General features: G+C 33.9%; 1 protein-coding gene across 1 annotated transcript; it reads right to left on the bottom strand.

Annotated features, from left to right (window-relative positions):
* Positions 1-737: 737 nt before the first annotated feature.
* Positions 738-16,594, bottom strand: LOC128186499 (collagen alpha-1(XXV) chain-like). The gene is made up of 2 exons (XM_052856290.1): positions 16,306-16,594; positions 738-1,760 (listed from the first exon to the last, which is right to left on the bottom strand). Exons 1-2 carry the CDS (start codon positions 16,592-16,594, stop codon positions 823-825), a joined length of 1,227 nt encoding a protein of 408 aa, XP_052712250.1. The 3' UTR covers positions 738-822.
* Between the last annotated feature and the right edge of the window lie 1,234 nt (positions 16,595-17,828).

Below are 17,828 nucleotides of genomic sequence, written 5' to 3'. Positions count from 1 at the left end.
ACAGTGATCTCAAAATTTAAATATTGATTATCAAAATTTTACAAAATAGCCAAATTTGAATGCTTTCTTACTTACATATATTCCACAGAACTAACTCATATTTGACACAACTAAATTGAAAGAAGTGCGTTTAAAACAACTTTTAATCAAAGTAGCCTTGAACATTTATTTTCTTGAGATCAGTTTTTCACTTCACCATGGATTGGACACAAATTCATCATGTATCCAACAGTTTTTAATTCTTTTTATCCAATAATAAACTTGTTTAGTATCTATTATTTGTGCTATAGTAGAATAGTAAAATAATAATTTTTTTTTAAAAGAACCTCTGTCACCACTTCTTCTCCGCGCAGTACATATCCAGATATTGTGGATAAAGAATTTTAAAACCAGAGTACTGTATGTGCTGGTACAATAAATCACTGATAAATACCCACTTATACAGAGGCATATGTTTTAATTCCTTACTTTAAATAAAGGATTTACATTGGAGAAAAAAAATCCCACCTATAAATACCATAGCCTGGTTTACTCAAAGGTTGATCTACTAAACAATGGTCGAATATTTTGTTTAAAAAACGGGGGGGGGGGATGGAAAAAAGTTTTTAACTGTCGTCAAAGCCATTTTTGTGCATCTGATTGATGCTTAATTTTTTCGAACAATCAATTGATAACCTTGACTGAATAAACGGTTCACATTAAGTTTTGGCAATAAATACAATAGCCCAACAATCATCATATGTACAAATCATTTAATGTTTACTACGTAATATAAAATCAATAAAATATGGGTTCCATATTACAAATCGCACGATTAATATGTTAGTATGCATAATTTTTTTCCACAATTCCTGGATCCCCTTTGTCTCCCTTTGGACCCCTGAAACCTCGTGGTCCCCTCGGTCCTCTTTTACCTTTCGGTCCTGGTAGTCCCATTGGTCCTTGATCACCCTTTGGACCAGTCTCCCCCTGAGGCCCTTGCTCCCCTGGGTCGCCTTTGTCTCCCTTGGCTCCTTTTTCGCCCTTTTCTCCCTTTTCTCCCTTTCCACCAGGTGGCCCCCTTCTTCCTTGTGGGCCTTGATCACCTTTGGGGCCCTTAAATCCTCGGGAACCCCTTGGTCCAGTATCCCCTTTTTCTCCTTTGAGACCATCATCTCCTTTTTCTCCTTTCATTCCTCGTGGTCCCTGAGGTCCCTGCAAACCACGAGGACCTCTTGGTCCGGTGTTGCCTTGAAGACCCCTTGGACCTTGATCTCCCTTCTCACCTTGATTACCTTTTTGTCCCATTTGACCTTGCATTCCCTTGTCTCCTTTAGGACCCTGTTCTCCTTGTGGACCTTGAGGGCCCCTTGGTCCCCTTTTCCCATCCTTTCCAGGAAGTCCAGGAAGTCCTGCTGGACCCTGGTCGCCCTTAGGTCCCTGATCACCTGGGTCTCCTTTATCTCCTTTCTCACCTCTAAATCCTCTTGGCCCCCTATCTCCCTTTTCGCCCTTTTCTCCTTTTTGACCTTTTTCTCCCGGTGGACCTTGAGGTCCGGTATTTCCCTTTGGCCCAGTATTTCCTTTGTCGCCCTTTTCCCCAGATTTACCAGTGAATCCTCTAGGTCCTCGGTCCCCCTTTTCTCCCTTAGGCCCTTGTACTCCTTGGTCACCTTTCATTCCAGGTGCTCCTTGACTTCCGGGATCTCCCTTTTCTCCTTGTACTCCGGGGTCTCCCTTGGGACCCATCGGCCCTGCAGGACCAGGGGGACCTCTCGGACCTGTAATTCAAAAATATCCCTTATTACACTAGTATTACTTTATTTTATTTTGAATTTTACATGCTTTAACTGTAGTTTAAGAATTAGAAACAACTACATTTGATGTACATTTACTTCTACTCTTAAGTCAAAACAAAGGTAACTAAATGTTAATTGATTGTGACTAAATGGAATAGCTCTGTTATTCAGTCATTTTCCAAGACCGTTCAGTCAACATTCAGTAGCATTTCAGTTAACATTCCGTTGACTGAATGCCAAAACTTCATTCTGTGCTAGTAAAAGATAAATTAAAATGTTACTATTAAATTTCTTAAAAATGTATATCAATCAATTCGATTTTAGATCATCCATACCATAGTCAGTATTCTAACAATGCAAAGCATCTGCATTGAATGTCTTTGGTAGCTAAACACCGTTTCGTATAAATTCAAGAGGGGGGAGGGTTCTCTGGGGAAAAAGGCATGATGAGTAGGGATTTTCCAGCTATTTTTATGCGGTATACATGAAAATCATTTTTGTTTAAATTCACAATTGCATAATATAGAAGTTTAACTTTTGAATAAATAAAAAAGTATGTAGAAAAATTTCAAAAATTAATTTTGCGAGACTCTAATACAAAGGGAGGTAACTCAAAAAACATCCGAATTTTACGCGTGCAGAATTTCATAATTTTTAGCGGGTATTGTATATCTTTAAAAAGTTGGCGAATGTACCCTGAAAATACTATAAAAACGATGCCTAAAGACTTGCTCTTGAAAATGCACAGAAACTAAAATGGCCGACTTATTTGCATTCTGCTATTAGGGGAGCCTTAAATTGGTTTACTGCATTATGAGGCACCCTTTTGTCTATTTTCCTCATGTTTTGAGTGCCAAACAAATTCGAGCATTAAGTTACATGTGCTTTATTGTTAAATATTTACAAAATTCAGAGTTTTATATTATATATAGGACAACATTGTTCTTCAGGACAACAAAAAAACTACATAAGAAAGAAGTAAAACATCTACAAAACTAGCACTAAAATACAAACTAAATAATATATAAAAACTAGATAATGTATAAACACCGGATCAAAACGTGGCAGCTACATCTTTGAATCTTCATCTTTTTGGGTCCATGTACAAACTATTAATCATGTTAATTATTCAAATTATTAGCTCTTTCCTTAATCGGTTTTCTTATTTTTAATTGTTCTCTATCCATTTTATTTTCTTTATTTAACTTTCATTAGTTTTTACATTCATGATTATTTATGTGGTCTTTTACAAGGCCAATCTTCCCTATAAACTTTCACTACGAATTATCTTACTAATACAACTTAAACTAGAGCAAAGCTCGTTGCAAAGCAACGAGTGGGTCTTCCGTTAATGTCGGAAGTAAAGCTGGAAGTTCCTGTAAGAAGCAGAGCTCTTAAACCAATAACAAGAGTAACTAAAATTAAAAGATGAAAAATCGAATTATTCCTGGTACGACTTAACAAAATCCGAATGATTTTAAGTACGACTTAACAAAAACCTTTCTGATTTCAAGAACGACTTAACAAAAAAATCCGAATGTGTCCAAGTACGACTTAACAATTATTTTTGGTACGAGTTAATATTACTTTAAACATTACGCTATTTTTTAAACCAAGGACGCAGAATCAAAATTTCCGGAAAAATCAATTTTTAAACCCCGATATCTCTGCAATGCATCGTCCGATTTTAAAACGGCTTTCAGTGTTAGATTCAGCTTAATAAGCTCTACAAAACACATATACATTTTTGATTAAATCAGAAAATTCGTTTTTTCGAAAATTTTGTTTTACTTCCGGTTTCGACCGGAAGTGATAGATTTTCATTTCCAGCCTTATTACAGAGGTAAATCGATCAAATCATAACCATTCAAAATTTCAAGCCTCTATCTTAAAGCGTTTTTGAGAAAAGTCCGGGACAAAATTACTTTTTGAAATTTTTAAAAATGACGTCACGTCAAAACGGGAGTGACGTTCTCTTTAAAAGGGACGCCAACTTACAAAAATCTCTGAAAATTTCATCAAAATCGGTTAAACACTTTTTGAGTTATGAAGCAAAAAAGGAGTCAGAAGAAAAGAAAAAGAATAATAACTAGAGCAAAGCTCGTTGCAAAGCAACGAGTGGGTCTTCCGTTTATGTCGGAAGTAAAGCTGGAAGTTCCTGTAAGAAGCAGAGCTCTTTAACTAACATAAAGAGTAACTAAAAAAAAAAAATGAAAAAAATCGAAATATTCCTGGTACGACTTAACAAAATACGAATGATTTGAAGTACGACTTAACAAAAACTTTTCCAATTTCAAGAACGACTTAACAAAAAAAATCCGAATGTTTTAAGTACAACTTAACAATAATTTTTGGTACGAGTTAACTTTACGATAAACCTTATGCTATTTTTTAAACCAAGGACGTGGAATCAAAATTTCCGGAAAAATCAATTTTTAAACACCGATATCTCTGTAATGCATCGTCCGATTTTAAAACGGCTTTTAGTGTTAGAATTAGCTTAATAAGCTCTACAAAACACATATTCGTTTTTGATTTGATCGGAAAATTCATTTTTTCAAAAAAATTGTTTTACTTCCGGTTTCGACCGGAAGTGATAGATTTTCATTTCGAGCCTTATTACAGAGGTAAATCGATCAAATCATAACCATTGAAAATTTCAAGCCTCTATCTTAAAGCGTTTTTGAGGAAAGTCCGGGACAAAATGACTTTTTGAATTTTTTAAAAATGACGTCACGTCAAAACGGAGGTAACGTTCTCTTTAAAACTTTTACATTTTTGAGGGACGCCAACTTGCAAAAACCTCTGAAAATTTTATCAAAATCGGTTAAAAATCTTTTGAGTTATGAGGCAAAAAAGGAGTCAGAAGAAAAGAAAAAGAATAATAATAATAACTAGAGCAAAGCTGGTTGCAAAGCAACGAGTGGGTCTTCCGTTTATGTCGGAAGTAAAGCTCGAAGTTCCTGTAAGAAGCAGAGCTCCTAAACCAATAACAAGAGTAACTTAAATAAAAAGATGAAAAAATCGAATTATTCCTGGTACGACTTAACAAAATACGAATGATTTTGAGTACGACTTAACAAACACCTTTCCGAATTCAAGAACGACTTAACAAAAAAAAAATTCGAATGTGTTTAAGTACGACTTAACAATTATTTTTGGTACGAGTTAATTTTACTTTGAACATTACGCTATTTTTTAAACCAAGGACGCGGAAACAAAATTTCCGGAAAAAACAATTTTTAAACCCCGATATCTCTTTAATGCATCGTCCGATTTTAAAACGGATTTCAGTCTAAGATTCAGCTTGGTAAGCTCTACAAAACACATATTTGTTTTTGATTCAATCAAAAAATTCAATTTTTCGAAAAATTTCATTTACTTCCGGTTTCGACCAGAAGTGACAGATTTTAATTTCCAGCCTTATTACAGAGGTAAATCGATTAAATCATAACCATTGAAAATTTCAAGCCTCTATCTTGAAGCGTTTTTGAAAAAAGTCGCGGACAAAATGACTTTTTGAAATTTTTAAAAATGACGTAACGTAAAAATGGAAGTAACGTTGCTAAAGAAACTTTAACATCTTTGAGGCATGATCATTTCACATTATCTCTGAAAGTTTCATAAAAATCGGTAAAAAACTTTTCGAGTTATGAAGCCGAAAAGAAGTCAGAAAAAAAAAGAAAAAGTATAATAACTAGAGCAAAGCTCGTTGCAAAGCAACGACTGGGTCTTCCGTTAATGTCGGAAGTAAAGCTGGAAGTTCCTGTAAGAAGCAGAACTCTTAAACCAACAACAATAGTAACTTAAATAAAAAGATGAGAAAAATCGAATTATTCCTGGTACGACTTAACAAAATACGAATGATTATAAGTACGACTTAACAAAAACTTTTCCGATCTCAAGAACGACTTAACAAAAAAAAATCCGAATGTGTTCAAGTACGACTTAACAATTATTTTTGGTACGAGTTAATTTTACTTTGAACATTACGCTATTTTTTAAACCAAGGACGCGGAATCAAATTTTCCGGAAAAATCAATTTTTAAACCCCGATATCTCTGTAAAGCATCGTCCGATTTTTAAAAGGCTTTCAGTGTTAGATTCAGTATAATAAGCTCTACAAAACACATATTCATTTTTGATTTGATCAGAAAATTCATTTTTTCGAAAAATTTGTTTCACTTCCGGTTTCGACCGGAAGTGACAGATTTTCATTTCCAGCCTTATTACAAAGGTAAATCGACCAAATCATAACCATTGAAAATTTCAAGCCTCTATCTTAAAATGTTTTTGAGAAACGCCGCGGACAAAATGACTTTTTTAAAATTTTAAAGATGACGTTACGTCAAAACGGAAGTGACGTTTTCAAGAAAACTTTAATATCTTTGAGCTATAATAGTTTCACATTATCTCTGAACGGTTCATTAAAATCGGTTGGAAACTTTTTGAGTTATAAAGCCAAGAAGGAGTCAGAAAAAAAAAGAAAAAGTATAATAACTAGAGCAAAGCTCGTTGCAAAGCAACGAGTGGGTCTTCCGTTAATGTCGAAAGTAAAGGTTGAAGTTCTTGTAAGAAGCAGAGCTCTTAAACCAACAACAATAGTAACTAAAATAAAAAGATGAAAAAAATCGAATTATTCCTGGTACGACTTAACAAAATCCGAATTATTTCAAGTACGACTTAACAAAAATCTTTCCAATTTCAAGAACGACTTAACAAAAAAATCCGAATGTGTTACAGTACGACTTAACAATTATTTTTCGTACGAATTAATTTTACTTTGATTATTACGCTATTTTTTAAACCAATGACGCGGAATCAAAATTTCCGGAAAAATCAATTTTTAAACCCCAATATCTCTGTGATGCATCGTCTGATTTTAAAACGGCTTTCAGTGTTAGACTCTGCTTAATAAGCTCTACAAAACACATATTCATTTTTGATTTGATCAGAAAATTCATTTTTTTGAAAAATTTGTTTTACCTCCGGTTTCGACCGGAAGTGACAGATTTTTATATCGAGCCTTATTACAGAGGTAAATCGACCAAATCATAGCCATTGAAAATTTCAAGCCTCTATCTTAAAGCGTTTTTGAGAAACGCCGCGGACAAAATGACTTTTTGAAAATTTTAAAAATGACGTCACGTCAAAACGGAAGTGACGTTGTAAGTAAAACTTTAACATCTTTGAGGGATAATATTTACACATTATCTCTGAAAATTTCATTAAAATCGGTTGGAAACTTTTTGAGTTATAAAGCCGAGAAGGAGTCAGAAAAAAAAAAGAAAAAGTATAATAATAACTAGAGCAAAGCTCGTTGCAAAGCAACGAGTGGGTCTTCCGTTAATGTCGGAAGTAAAGCTGGAAGTTCCTGTAAGAAGCAGAGCTCTTAAACCAATAACAATAGTAACTAAAATAAAAAGATGAAAAAATCGAATTATTCCTGGTACGACTTAACAAAATACGAATGATTTTAAGTACGACTTAACAAAAACCTTTCCGATTTCAAGAACGACTTAACAAAAAAAATCCGAATTTGTTTAAGTACGACTTAACAACTATTTTTGGTACGAGTTAATTTAACTTTTAACTTTATGCTATTTTTTAAACCAATAGCGTGGAATCAAAATTTCCGGAAAAATCAATTTTTAAACCCCAATATCTCTGTAATGAATCATCCGATTTAAAAACGGTTTTCAGTGTTAGATTCAGCTTATTTAGCTCTACAAAATACATATACGTTTTTTATTTGATCAAAAAATTCAAATTTTCGAAAAATTTGATTTACTTCCGGTTTCGACCGGAAGTAACGGATTTTCATTTCCAGCCTTATTACAGAGGTAAAACGATCAATATATAAGCTCTAAAAATTTCAACTTTCTATCTTGAATCGTTTTTGAAAAAAGCCGCGGACAAAATGACTTTTTGAAAATTTTAAAAATGACGTAACGTGAAAACGGAAGTGACGTTGCTATAGAAACTTTAACATCTTTGAGCCATTATAATTTCACATTATCTCTGAAAGTTTCATAAAAATCGGTCAAAAACTTTTTGAGTTATGAAGCCAAAAAGAAGTCAGAAAAAAAAAGAAAAAGTATAATAACTAGAGCAAAGCTCGTTGCAAAGCAACGAGTGGGTCTTCCGTTAATGTCAGAAGTAAAGCTGGAAGTTCCTGTAAGAAGCAGAGCTCTTAAACCAATAAAAAGAGTACCATAAATAAAAAGATGAAAAAATCGAATTATTCCTGGTACGACTTAACAAAATCCGAATGATTTTACGTACGACTTAACAAAAACCTTTCCGATTTCAAGAACGACTTAACAAAAAAAATCCGAATGTGTTACAGTACGACTTAACAATTAATCTGAGGTACAAGTTATTTTAACCAAGAATTTGATACTAATTTCTTAACCAAAAATGCGGAATCAAAATTTCCGGAAAAATCATTTTTTGAACTCGTTTATCTCTGTAATGCAACGTCCGATTTCAAAACGGCTTTCAGTGTTAGATTCAGCTAAATAAGCTCTATAAAACACATATTCATTTTTGATTTGATCAGAAAATTCATTTTTTCGAAAAATTTGATTCCCTTCCGGTTTCGACTGGAAGTGACAGATTTTCATTTCCAGCCTTATTACAGAGGTAAATCGATTAAATCATAACCATTGAAAATTTCAAGCCTCTATCTTAAAGCGTTTTTGAGAAACGCCGCGGACAAAATGACTTTTTAAAAGTTTTAAAAATGACGTAACGTAAAAACAGAAGTGACGTTTTCAAAGAAACTTCACAAACTTTGAGGCATTATAGTTGCACACAACCTCTGAAAATTTCATCAAAATCGGTTGTAAACTTTTTGAGTTATAAAGCCGAAAAGGAGTCAGAAAAAAAAATAAAAAGAATAATAATAATAATAGAAAGAAACAATAGAATAACAAGAGGGTCTTCCGTTGAAAACGGAAGACCCTAATAAAAAGAAACCGAAGAATAACAAGAGGGTCTTCCGTTGAAAACGGAAGACCCTAATAAAAAGAAACCGAAGAATAACAAGAGGGTCTTCCGTTGAAAACGGAAGACCCTAATAATAAAAAGAAACCGAAGAATAACAAGAGGGTCTTCCGTTGAAAACGGAAGACCCTAATAATAACTAGACACGATCTCGTTGCGAGCAACGAGGAGGTCTTCCGTCCGATTTTTAAAAGGTAAATCACGTCATCGACTTTAATTTTCGACAACAAAACATGATATGGAAATAGGAGTGAAGTACTAATGCTTACCTGTAATGCTTTTTATAAGTTCTCTTACGTTGCTTTTTTAAATACTTGCATTTCTTTCAATTGAAATAGACAAGATTAAACTTTTCTACCTCTGGCCCCTAATATCCCTAGTTAGGTAACGCAGGAGAAAATCATTATATTGTAAGGATATATAAACGTTTTATACCTAAAGTCTGTCCCAAGATATTTTTGCCACACATTCTCTTAAATTATTTAATATTTGTAATTATCTCTTGATTCAGACGATGTTCATTCGATAGTATGAAAAAATCCCAAGATTTCCCTTTTGAAACGCCCCCTCTAGCTTGTCAGGTTTTAATACACGGCAAAAAAAAAAAGAACGTCTACGGGGATTTTGCATTGCATCAGCCATTATAAAGCCCGGATGATAACTTTAAAAAATTGTGCTAGATATTCCGAAAGACTTCCGAATTGAGGAAAGATGTAAACATTCCCCATTATAAATATCCGTAGGAAATCTGTTTTCGATCCTGTGAATGTTTACGAAGGAAAAATGCTAATTTGTAAATGAAGTTTGACCCCTTAAAACGTTATTACCTAATTACGTAACACATGTTAAAATCAATAGATTTCTTGGATACATAACAGTTGAGATCGACACAAAATTTTAAATTTTGTTTAATTCATGTGATTTTGAATGACAACAGTTGTGAATGGAATTGGAGATCATTGTGGAGAATAAGCAGGTATTGAAAATAATTAATGCACATGATCATGCACATGACAAATAAAGTGTCTTACACATGTAGATCTTAATGTGAAAGCTGCTTGGTCCGATTTTCAATAAAATAATTGTACGCTTTTAAACGATGGTTATGCTAAGTATGTGTGCAATAATATACGTTGCAGTACATGTAGTTTTCCCTGTCAATTAAGCAATATTTCAATGAAAAAATTATGTACATGTTGAAACTCGTTGAATCCGGATGATGTTTATTACGGCATGCTGCCCAATCCGGCGACATTATTCAGCCCCTTGACATTTTCCCATCATTTTTGTTTAAAAAAAAAAAATTGTGCAATCCGGATCCTATCTATTCTGTTAACCGGCGCAATGAAAAAGCCTACTGCATATTATTAGTGAGAGTTATCTCCCGTAGTCCGTCCACTTATCGATCGATCGGCCTTCTGCGAGATATTAATGCTCAATTATTGACCAATTTTTCTGTCGTTGCTATTGATTTAAACAACTGTTAATATAGATCCAAAGAAGCAACTTTTTTCAGTTAATACCGTAAAGTCTTGTTATGAATTGCATTTGGATAATTAGATTATAGTTCACCCAATTTTTTTCAGGCCGTGATTCAGGATACTGCGGGAGTAAGACTGCCGATATCGTTTGTTATCCCCGTTGCATGGCTACACGTACAGAGTTGCATATTATTCTGTCAAAATGCTCATTTTTTTTTATATAAAATTCTCATTTATATTAATATTTATCTATTGTTTCCCTGCATCAAAACAGTTCTCGCCATCAGGTATTTCAGCCACCTGTTGACTTGTTAATGTTTTGTTTAACAATTTACGGTTAAGCATGCACTTTTCAGGTAAATCGGATGTTTGAAAGATTATCAATAACGACGATTTAATTCAAGGATTTCCATCGTATGTATTCCGTTATGGATTTATTGTTTGAAAAAAAATATTTAAAATGAAAATTTGTACCGTAAATAAGATCGATGAAATCTAATATAATTCAGAACAATTGAACATTTTGAATAATCTTTCCTGCGAGAAAAAGTGGGGGGAGGGGCTGAACCCTCTATCAGGCTATGTTTGTAATGGTTAGGTATAACTTTGCAAAAAAAAGGGGGGGGGGGGCTAGCCCCCCCCTAGCCCCCCCCCCCCCCCCCCCCCGGTTCCGACGCCTATGTATAAGCATGTACTCCAATCAGGTGTTGTACTTTACAGAACGTTTTTTACGCGATCGCCGAGCGCTTCTTTTTGGGGGAGAACAGTCCAAATCAGACAGCAAATACATAATACAGCATACAGACGTTTTTATTAATATAATTATATATAATTTATGAATAAACTATTTAAGTGTGCTTGAATATGCAAATTTTAAAGCCAATTCGATTTGTATTAGACAATTAATCTACTAAGTCTAGTTTTCGCTACTCGATCTTCAACTGTCGGAATACAGTCACAACTTTTACAATGAATGTACATGTACATTACATTTTTAAAACTCACATATTCTTTCAGAATGAAAAAAAATTAATTTATAAATGAATAAAATCAGCAATGAGTTTGCTTTTTAATGAATCTGACTACCACTGAGAAGAGGTTATACCAATATTGTGACCCTTATTATTTTACGGCCTGAATGTAAATAAAACCTCAACTTGTTTAAAAATGGTTTGTTTTATCGTGCCCGTACCTACCGCAAGCATGTAACATTGGACTTCTTAAGCTGCCTTATCTCGAACGCTTTTTAAATATATTTCAACTTTTACTTACTACATCCTGCTTAACACTCTCTCTCTCTCTCTCTCTCTCTCTCTCTCTCTCTCTCTCTCTCTCTCTCTCTCTCTCTCTCTCTCTCTCTCATAACTCATAAAAATTTTAATATTTTGTTAGCCAAATGAAGTATCACATTATCATAGATATGTGAATATCGCCTATATTTTGTTGAAATTGGTAGTGTAATGCATTTAATTCTCAGCAGCAAAATGTCACAAACGGACACAGGTGAATTTATTTACATTTCAAATCGTACGACTGTAAAACGTACAATTGTATTATATTCATTGATGGCAGCTTTTTTTCCCTTTATTATACGAACTGTGATTTAAATCAATGGTTTGATGCATCGTTAACCAATATAATTGGAAATGAAAATAACAACGAATCAATGGGCATTGGAATGTGTGATAACGTATAAACACGAGAAGCATGTGTCCTTCAGTGAATCGGCTGTCCACTAGCGCGGCATCTCCTCGGCCCGTGTTATGAAAATGTACACTCAACGTGGTGGGTTTGAACTGTTAACGTTTGCAGTTTGATAACTGAATTCTATTTTCCAACAATTAAACTGTTTCATGACATAGACAAGAACACAAAGAACGCCTTTTTTCAATGACAGCCATACTATCTATTTTTTTTTTTAATTACGAGAGCAAAACAGCAATACTTCGTAGGTAATAATATAGTCTTTTTTTTATTTACTCTTTAATATCGTTAAAATCTGAATTCATTGTGTTTGCAGCTACATAAATACACCCGTGTGTGCATTACAACAATGCGTATATCTTGTGTATTGGATAACGGCAGACCGCTCGCTAGTCCAGCCGCGACCTATTTTCTCGGCCACGGGCAAGGATCGGATACGTATAATTGTTTACATACATGAAGCTCGGAATACAGCTAGCAAGATTTTAAATGCGACTCAAATACATTGCATAGAAGCAATTCCTATACACATAATATATTTCCCTAGAAAAGAATTAAACTGTTTAAACACTTTCCGAATGCAAGCTAGTACACTGTCTGTGGTATTAGGTAAAGGTATAATCTTTCTTATTTACTATTAAAATCATTAAAATCGGAAGTTTTGTGTTTGCAGCTACATAAAAAAAAACCCCATGTGTGCATTACAGCAAGACGCAAATCTTGTGTATTAGATAACGGCAGACCGCTCGCTAGTCCATTCGTGACCTATTTCCTCGGCTGCGGCAAGGGATCGGATACGTAATTGTTAACATACACAGTTCGGTATACAGCTAGATTTTAAATGCGACTCAAATGCATTGCATAGAAACAGTTCTTTTATCCATACTGTGTTTCACTAGAAAATAACTAAAATGTTTAAACACTTTCCGTGTGTAAACCGGTACCCTTTATGTCAGTTATACGCACAAATACCCCGTTTATTTGCCAAATAAAACACAAATACATGGTAACAAGTCTGGCTTTTTACACTCATATTACGCAATACCCGAACAAAATATTATTGTAACGACATTAATAAGATCATAATGAACAACTTTTGCCGCGACAGCCATATCGAAATCTTAACCGCTTTTGAGTTATAAAGTGAAAACTTTGAAGGGTTCTAGGTCCTTAATTTGAGGGGCCAGCCCCTTTTTCTAGGAGTCAAACAAAAGATCTTGTAAATATAAATTTTTGTTCTTCTACATGTCTTAACAAAATATTTGTGAGAAAAAAGATAATCTAAGAAAACCAAGCAAAATCACAACGCTTTTTTCATCTCATTTTTCGAGCCCTACCGAGCTTTAGCGCCTTTTGTGCCTGAAATTTATTAATGCCTTATTACATATCTACAATCTTTTGTCTATCATTCCTGAAATTTTGAACTTAATATCTTTTATAATTTTTGATAACTCTCTTGGACAAGCCGACACTCTGAAAATCAAGAAAACGTCGATATTTCAAAAACGGAAATGACGTCATCAACCAAAAAAATTTCCGATCAAGTTTAAACTAATGTAAATAAGATCTGCAAATTTTATTAAAATCGATCGAACAGTTTTCGAGGAATCGCTGACACAAAATCGGTAAGAAAAAAAAAGGAGAAGAATGAGAAAAAAAACCGAAGAAAAACAATAAGGTCTTCCGTTGGAAACGGAAGACCTTAATAATAAAAAGAAACCGAAGAATAACAAGAGGGTCTTCCGTTGAAAACGGAAGACCCTAATAATAATCATAAAAAGAAACCGAAGAATAACAAGAGGGTCTTCCGTTGAAAACGGAAGACCCTAATAACAGCAAACCCCTACTTAGCAAGTTAATTCGTTCGCGTTATCTTTCAGCACTTCTTTACAGACCGTCCGCTGCGTCGGACGGGATTTTTCTTTCTCGGGCTCGAAATCTTAAATACAAAGATGTAGCTGCCACGTTTTGATCCGGTGTTAATACACTATCTAGTTTTTATATATTATTTAGTTTGTAGTTTAGTGCTAGTTTTGTAGATGTTTTTCTTCTTTCTTATGAAGTTTTTATTTTGATGTCCTGAAGAAGGGACGGTTGTCCCGAAAATTTGACAATATTTTACTTTATTGTTCGTGTCGTTGGTTATTTTTAGTGCTTTTTATATCTCATCTTATAACCGTGTATCTTTATATATATATATATATATATATATATATATATATATATATATATATATATATATATATATATATATATATATATATACACACTAGATTTTGACACGGGTTGACATTGCATATGATATCGGACATTTACCACCCCTGCGAATGTGTTCGGAACATTTTCTTTATCGTTGCTAAGTATGTAATAAATCCAGAGGTGCTCGAATGAAAGTTCACGAGACTTCACCGAGATTTGTTCTGTTCCTGTGAAATTTCGAGCGAAAGTATAAGTGTTCGGATAATATTCTCAAAATGCGCAAGTACTGGTCGATTTTCATTTCGTATCCTACTTTGGTTTTTGTTAAAACATGAAACTCTTTTAATATGTTTGTCTTATTTCACCATTTAGCAGTTTTTATATTAAACGATTATATTCAGAACAGAGTTATCGTTCGTGTAAAACCACGTGTTGAGTGGTTGGAAATATAAACATATCGTGGCTTAATAAAATCATATCCTTGTTTGATGCTTATGGTGTGCAATACCATGTTTTAAAAAAAAAATAATGGATGTCTGTTTTGCATAAAAACTTAATATATCGAGTCATTTTCAAGGAACATTCTGCATAAAATAGTAAAGTCTTTTTCACTATTGATGCTATTACTAGGTCAGGCGCGGATCGAAAACTAATCCTCAGGGGGGATCTCTACTTAGCATGTTAATTGTTGCAACAGCAGACAAAAAATATTTTTGTATCTAGAACACATTTCATCCACCAATTAATGAAGATAAAGTTTAAAATCAATAAACCTCTAGATTTAATAATTGACTACTATAGTACCTAGATTCTATGAACTAGACTAAAAACACGAGGCACGATTTTTACTGCGAAACTAAAAGGGTCAAATAAAACCACGTGGTCTAAAATTTAACAATAACATTCGCAGGGGTGTTTACGAAATAGATACATCGACACACTGTACATTGTTGACATTTGCATAACCAAGCTTTAAGCCTATAATAATGCTATTAATTTCACTACACTCTGCCGAGTAGGAATTATGTAACTGTGTATGGGGAAAGGCCTTCACCACAGTTAAAATGCTTCCCATATACCCGTAATGTAGTGCTCAGAAAATTGCAAAATTGTCCATAACAAACCATTTTGAAGCTGTAAATACCTTTCTACAAAAAGTTTATTTCTATAATTGCAGATTTCAACATTTTTTTCAACAACGTTTTTTACACACCATGTTGACATTCGAAACTCTCGGGATTTTTTTTTACAGTATATGCACTGTGTTAGAGTTATTTCCTGTATTTTCTTTGATGAACAGAAAAAAAATTTCTAATGAAAAATAACACGCATTTGTTTTATCGTCTCTGAGTTTATCCATGCAAATGTGATATTAGGGAAACATAAACTAAAGTGCCTCCCGTGAACTAGCGTGAATGTAATGCGCGTGCGCAAGATTGTAAAATCCAAAAACTTCAGATGATTTCCGGAATTTTTAAAGGAATTTCCGTTGATTATTAATTAGCGAAGCTTGATTGAGAAAAAATTAAAAACAAAGTGGTAAGCTTCAAGTACCAATGATGTTTAAAATAGTCAAAAAACAGAACTCTTCCGATTTCTCAGTATTAAAGCCCAAATATTCGAGTCTATTATTTTAATGCAGTAGTATAGATATTATCAATGAACAAAATGAATCCTTTGAATTTATCTTGTTTGGTACGAGCTATTTTGTCAAAATAATTGTAAGCGCATTTCTACCGATAGGAAAAAGAACGTGAAAATGTTGTTGTCATATATCTATTTCCATTTATCCACAAGTGACATAGGGGCAAAGGAAGCATCATAGGTTAAATAGATTCAAGCGTAAACGTTATTCCTCATCAAACAGAACCGTCTTGTGATTTTTAGAAGTATTAACAGTGCTGTAAATGGAACCTTATAAGTTATATGTGTCGAATATTTTATCATATTATCATTTGTCGTTCTCATTTTCTCTTGAAAGAAGACATGACCAGACATTTCAACGAGAATAATTCAATATCCTCTACTTAATTTGTTCGGTAAAAATGGGCTGAAATTATATAAATCACCTGACTCTGTTTTTTTCTATTTAACTTTTCATGTAGACACTTAATGATTTAGACGTGTACTCTCACCTTTAACGTAATAGTGGGAGTATTTTGAGACGGAGCTTTTGAGATAGGCGACTGTTTCCTGGAGCTGTCGAACCTCAGCACGGAGTTGCTCGTATTGTTTCCGACATTTCTCCCAGTTCCACCCACCATGGACAGCCATGGCGGACACCTGCCATAGCACACATGACAAAGCCGTTAGTGTGATTATCAGCCTCATACTGCTCACTACCGCTGGGCTTACCCCGGCCTCTAGGTCTTTATATACAATATTAAAACAGATTGTGACCGTGTAAGGGGTAATCAACCACATCTAGGAACGCCCCTCATTAGCATACAACACCGCCAGAGGAACGCCCATCTCTAGCATTAAACAGTCCCAAAAAGTACTTACAATCAAACTAAAATATCACAAGTGGTTTACATCTTTTTCTTTCTTTTTATCTGTTAATAAAACAATGTAGTTTTATAGTATAAAATTTTAATAGTTAGCGGTCAGAATTCAGCTAGAAAAATTCCATGAATGTGATCAAATCCAGTTTTACAACCTCCTGGATTGATCTGTACTCAATAAGCCAAACTCTCCAGATCTAACATTTTCAACATTAAAACTGATATGTAATATGGTTCAATTTAATATTTTTCATGTCAGTGAGGTGATTTACTGTACTTCCCAGAAATTCCAGATATTTATGAGAGTTTAATAGCTCTACTTTTTTAATCATGGTGTACCTTTGGTATCTTTGAAACGTGACGTTTTATTTTGACCAATGCATGAGTCTTTATTCTTTTTACTTGTACTGATCAAGGTCATATCTACAGATAGAAGTTTAGAATTATTGACGACAACAGCAGATCATATTCCTAAAAACTAATCAAACATACATGCGTTCCTTACATAAAAAGTGTGTAATATTTGTCTTTGATTTAAATACATTAAAATTTGTGTACCATTTATTATCGTGTACCAAACATGAAAACAATGTATCATTCAAAAATATGTTCCATACATAACATTCAAATGTAGTGTAAACCGATTGGCTGTGTGTTTCATTTATAAACACAGTGTTTACTTCGTTTATACGTTCCATACATGTACACTTTGCGTTCACTTCGTCTGTGTGTTCCATGCATAACACTGTGTTCACTTCGTTTGTGTGTTTCATGCATTAACTTTGTGTTCACTTCGTCTGTGTGTTTCATGTATAAACACTGTGTTCACTTCGTCTATGTGTTCCATGTATAATCACTTTGTTCACTTCGTCTATGTGTTCCATACATAAACACGTTGTTAACTTCATCTGTATATTTCATGTATAAAAACTGTATTCACATTGTCTGTGTGTTCCATACAAAAACAACTGTGTTCACTTCGTCTGTGTGTTCCATACATAAAAACTGTGCTCACTTCGTCTGTCTGTTCCATATATAAACACTGTGTTCACTTCGTCTGTATAATTCATGTATAAAAATAGTGTTCACTTCGTCTGTGTGTTCCATACATAAACACTGTGTTCACTTCCTCTGTGTGTTCCATACATAACACT

This window comes from Crassostrea angulata, chromosome 6 (genome assembly GCF_025612915.1).
Source record: "Crassostrea angulata isolate pt1a10 chromosome 6, ASM2561291v2, whole genome shotgun sequence".
NCBI lineage: Eukaryota > Metazoa > Mollusca > Bivalvia > Ostreida > Ostreidae > Magallana > Magallana angulata.
Note: the sequence above shows the minus strand (reverse complement) of the source record. Positions and strands in the feature narration are given on the sequence as shown.